At 41.2% G+C, this 5,187-nt stretch overlaps 1 protein-coding gene across 1 annotated transcript; it reads left to right on the forward strand.

Annotated features, from left to right (window-relative positions):
* Positions 1-1,057: 1,057 nt before the first annotated feature.
* LOC115589263 (calcium-binding protein 2-like) lies at positions 1,058-5,119 on the forward strand. The gene is made up of 8 exons (XM_030430088.1): positions 1,058-1,211; positions 1,432-1,494; positions 1,640-1,763; positions 2,614-2,644; positions 4,036-4,179; positions 4,330-4,439; positions 4,525-4,672; positions 4,782-5,119. The coding sequence occupies exons 2-8, from the start codon at positions 1,433-1,435 to the stop codon at positions 4,808-4,810; spliced, it is 648 nt and encodes a 215-aa protein (XP_030285948.1). The 5' UTR covers positions 1,058-1,211; position 1,432; the 3' UTR covers positions 4,811-5,119.
* Positions 5,120-5,187: the final 68 nt, after the last annotated feature.

Genomic DNA, 5,187 nt, shown 5'->3' on the forward strand with positions numbered 1-5,187 from the left:
CCATAAAATGACTCTGGGAAAGCTTGCATGCCTTAATTGGAATCAATATTCTCCACCCAATGGCAGCAGTTTAGTGTGTTTTTCCACCCAAAAGAGCACTTGTGTTTTACCAACCACAAGGGCACTTAAGCACGCGTTTATACCACCCAAGACTTGAGGGCAGGTTATCATGTTTTGCCAACCGGGAGTGCGCTTAAACTTGTTTTAACCACCCAAGAGAGTTTTTATTTTTACCTAAGAGGGCAGTTTAGTGTGTTTTGCCAATGAGGAGGGCACTTTAAAGACGCCCTTTTGCCACTCAAGTGGCTAGTTTATCATGTTTTAACATAGTTTATCATGTTTTAACCAGCCAAGAGGGCAGTTTAGTGTTTGTTCCACCCAAGAGGGCAGTTTAGTGTGTTTTGCCGACCAGGAGGGCACATTAGCACGTGTTTTTGCCACCCAAGAGGGCACTTTAGCACATGTTTTTGCCATCCAAGAGGGCACTTTAGCACACATTTTTGCCTCCCAAGAGGGCACTTTAGCACGCGTTTTTGCCACCCAAGAGGGCAGTTGTATTTTGCCAACCAGGAGGGCACTTTAGCATGCGTTTTTGCCTCCCAAGAGGGCACTTTAGCGCACGTTTTTGCCACCCAAGAGGGCAGTTTATCATGATTTAACCAGCCAAGGGGGCAGTTTAGTGTGTTTTTTCCACCCAAGAGGGCACTTTAGCGCGCGTTTTTCAACAACTGGGCCACAAGGGGGGGCGACCGCCCCCCCTGCCCCCCCCCTTGTGCACATCACTGTACCTTTGTCATACTCATGATCTCAACACCATGTGGATAAAGTCACCTACTCAGAAACACTAGAAAACACTTACTCAGTGCAGAACTCAAAGCCTCTCCCAAGGACCCATGTGAAAACTTAAAAAAAAAAAAAAAGAGAGGCCCCCAATCAAAATACCTTTGACACCAGAAATCTTTGAGGAAGGTTAAAGCAGTCACACTGCTGTTCCACGTTTTGCTTTCTAATCTTTGGCTGTATGTTTAGCCAGGTAATTACCTGTTAAGCCTCTCTGATTGAAGGAGGTCAAGAGAAGGGGACACACAATGGACAGGATACAGCGCAGCCGTTCACAACTCAAGTGGAGCACTGCTTAAGGAGGACGAGAAGCGCTGTGCTGCTCGACTTCTAGCCGTTTCTTTTCTCAGCATTTAAGAGAAGGAGATAAGGTAAGCAAATTGCAGCGAAGTGACTTGATTAATGATTCAGATGTTAGAATTTCCTGGGATTATCAGATCATTATATCATCAACCCAAAAGCACTTCTGGAAGTATTTTTGCGACCTGTCCACACATGCATGTGTATACTGTAATTAACACATTCAGATTTTGGGGGCGTTGACTAAATGTTACCTCTGGATACTCAGTGTGTGCCTCTGTTCATCAACAGCATGTCAAAGACAGGAGAGAGGACACCTTCTACAACTTCTATAAACTCCGTCTCAACAGATGGGTAGGTCTGCAGTCTTTCTGGTGTGTAGCCATATGGTTCATATGCCAATACTGCTAATATATAATGAGTGTACAATCAAAGTCTTGACATGTAAGTTATGCATTTCCCCTTTTGCTGTTTATCGTCTGTTTTTTCCGTCTTGCAGCAATGGTGCCTCCCCGACAGGGTCAGTCTCTGAAGCACCCAGAAAATCATCTAAGAAGTCCAAGAAAACCACTGAGAACATGACCAAAGTCTACAACTCTGTGCTGGAAAGTGTTTTTGGGGCGGTAAGTAGCTGACAACCCACACTTTCTGTGATTTAAATGTGCTGTATAGTTGGACATGTTGAGATTTCTCTTGGCTATGACGGTACTTGACCTTTGATGTGGCTAATTTGACCTTTGACCTTTACTTCAAGTTTAGGTCACAGCTGCTTTGACTCAAACGCAACAGAAATTCACCAATTCATGCCAAATTTAAACACACCTTTATGAAATATAATGCAAAAATGTATTGTGTATTCCTTTTAACAGCTTTTCCTTAATTGCAATTTAATGGGTAAAAAGAGGGTTTAAAAGTCTGTAATTTACATTAAGTGATTAAAATCTAAAGGCATAGCTCTCCGCAATGAAGTGATCAAAACCATTTAAAGGCGCTGTGCATCAGACATTAAAACATCAGAGTCAGAAGTGACGTTGAAGTCATCCGATGCACTCACAGCATGTTCATGATCTTTCTCGAGCTGCCATCACTAAGCCTGCTGTGTCGCCAGCATTAGTGGCTCATTAGTTGAGGCTTACTGCCACACTTGGTTAGGGTTATCCAAATAAAGAGCACTAGCGTCAAAGACTTGGGTGATTCAAATTGAAAATATTTACCTTTTTCCATTGTTGCACATCTATGCTCCTGACATTAACATGCATCATTCAACATGCGTGCTTAGAATTACAAAGAACTTTCAAATCTTTGATATCAAAACCATTACGGGCATTTATTTAAAAAATTCTTGTCAAGATACTTTGGTAGAATGTATTATTTGAAAAGTGCAATTCATTATCTTAATTGTAAAATAGATTCACATTTCAACATGTTTTGGGATTTTTTTTTTTTTTTTTTTTTTTCCCACTGTTTCTGTAGGAGAGAGAATTGGCTCAGGCTGAGTTAGATGGTAAGTGTCACTTCCACAGCTCATAATCATTCCTAACATAGCTGCATCCTCAGTAATGTCACAAAGCCTAAAATCCTCCAGCATTACTTCAGTAGAGAATTATTGTAACAATCTCTCTCCACCTCCTGCCATATTTTTATACATTTGCCAAAAAACATTATGTAACTGAACGCTAAGTTCACAAAAGCAGCCTTTTTAAATTACTTTCAATTGGATTGAAACTTGAAAAAAAGGTTTTAGATTCTGTGTGCACTTTTGTTTTTAATGGGTAACTCCACCAATGTTCCCCATTACAAAGTATTTACAGGTCTTAATGTAGGAGGTGGGATAAAAAAGGAAGAAGAATGTGTGGAATGATTGAATTCTGCTGTATCCATTGTGATAATTTGTTTTAAAACTGTCCATAATATCGGTAACAGTATTTACAGGAGTGCAAAGTCTGCTTTTCTAAACGTGGTGCCTACATTACCCACAATGCAACTTAGCCAGACATTACTGGAATATGTATTAGATTAAATGCAACTTCCTCCAGAGCCACAAAAGGCTTCATACTACTTTTTCCACACATGCAGTAGTGTCCCCCAAGACCTGTAGACACACTTCCATGTGGAAAATGAGTGGAGCTACCCTTTAACTGTAATTCAGTTACATACACATCGATTCAGTAACATTGATACATTTCTCCATTGATGAAAAAAGTTGGCACATTTTTGTCGTGACCTGTGAAACCAGTGAGTTAACTAATAAGTATAGAATAGATTAGATTTTTGCCTTTAAAGAGCAACTAAACCCCCAAACCACTTTTTTCTGCTGAAAACCAATGTATTTGGGTATGAAGTAGTGTTGCTGAGTGATTCTGGTCCAACTCTTGACATTTTAGTCGAAGTATTTCAATTTGGCGTATTTTGTAGTAAAAATGTAAGTGTGACTGCCCTCTATGGGTTGAAACCCGGTTATTACAATCAAATTTTCCTATTGGCTGAGATGGAGGCAGATGATGTTTTGGAGGCAGCTTTCGTCACGGTCCACCACGGTTAGCTCCGCCCCCTCCTATAAAAACTAGCACCTGCTGATCTGGAATCTGTGGCGAGTAGGTTGGATTGAGAGAATTGCGAATAGAGAGGCATACTGATTATTGAGTAGGTAGTGTAGTGTGGTGACGGTTAGGGGGGAGGGGGGAATCGGAGAGTACTCCTGGAGCCCCGCCCATCATCAAGGCATTTTTTGAATTTCCAGCTTAGAGCACGTCATCCAAAACTGAGGGGTTTAGTTGCTCTTTAAGTCTCTTTTAGGTTTGAGATGTTGCAGCAATAGTACTGTATAATCCTCAACCATTTTTTTGTTGCCTGATAAACCACTCCTGGGACTGTTGCCCTTCATCTTTCTTACAGAGTTGCAAGAGGCCTTCAAAGAGTTTGACTACGACCAAGATGGATACCTGAACTACAAGGATGTGGCTGAATGCATGAGGACCATGGGATACATGCCCACGGAGATGGAACTGCTGGAGATAGTACAGCAAATCAAGATGAGAAGTGAGCTGAAATTAAAAATGATTTTAGTTTCCTGAATCAAGTGTATTTTACAAAATGCTGCACATACAAAAGTATGCACATTAGTTTGGCTGTTGTTGCCTCGGAGCCCCTTCTCTACTTCACGGCCCCCGGCGTCTCTCCTCTTCACAGTGGGCGGCTTAATGGACTTCGAAGACTTTGTTGAGCTGATGGGACCCAGGATGATGGGAGAGACTGCTCACATGCTGGGACTCAAAGAGCTCCAGTCGGCCTTTACTCAGGTGAGTCAAGTGATGATGAACAATCCATGAACAATGTTACTTCATTACAGCAAAAGAGAAGGGCCAACACTTTCTTTGTTTCAAGTTTGATCTCGATGGAGATGGAAAGATCAACCAGGAGGAGCTGAAGGAGGCGATCAAGTCGATGCTGGGGGAGAAGTTGAAGAAAGGCGAACTGGAGGAGATCGTGAAGGAGCTGGACATTAACGCAGATGGAAACATTGACTTTGAAGGTGAGAACCAGGAGCTCTGGTGCAGCCTTGTTGACTTGTTAAATAGAAGTGTGATAAAGTCAGTGTTGACTGACTTGCTCTGTTTTTCTGTCTTCTCTCTGCTCTTCAGAGTTTGTGATGATGCTTTCCATTCGCTAGCTGCTGAAACAACTGACAACAAGGACAGGATACACTACAATGTCTCAATCATTTCCCCCAGAAATCTTGACAATTTGCGATTGTTTATAATATGAGTATAGACTAGTACAACAGAACGTGTGCCTAACTCTGTAAAAATTGTATGAATGATGAATTGTTGGCGCCAGATTGATGCTGTATAAGTCCTGCATCAAATAAGAGAGTTATTTTGACAGATACATGAACCTATGTATGATATAACATGTAAATAGTACTAAAATGGTTTGCTATTTTAATAAAGAAATCAAAATGATGTTCGTACTCTAAACTTTCTTTCTTTTAAAAACCTGATACTGCTGGAATATACAGTACACGTAATTGAATGGACTGATCACATG

The sequence above is a fragment of the Sparus aurata genome, chromosome 10 (genome assembly GCF_900880675.1).
Source record: "Sparus aurata chromosome 10, fSpaAur1.1, whole genome shotgun sequence".
In the NCBI taxonomy this organism is placed as follows: Eukaryota; Metazoa; Chordata; class Actinopteri; order Spariformes; family Sparidae; genus Sparus; species Sparus aurata.

Bases quoted from the DNA above. Each gene is read 5' to 3' on its own strand.
- LOC115589263 (XM_030430088.1), top strand. From the start codon at position 1,433: ATGTCAAAGACAGGAGAGAGGACACCTTCTACAACTTCTATAAACTCC. The intron at 1,764-2,613 runs GTAAGTAGCTGA...CTGTTTCTGTAG, and splicing joins TGGAAAGTGTTTTTGGGGCG to GAGAGAGAATTGGCTCAGGC. The intron at 2,645-4,035 runs GTAAGTGTCACT...TCTTTCTTACAG, and splicing joins GGCTCAGGCTGAGTTAGATG to AGTTGCAAGAGGCCTTCAAA.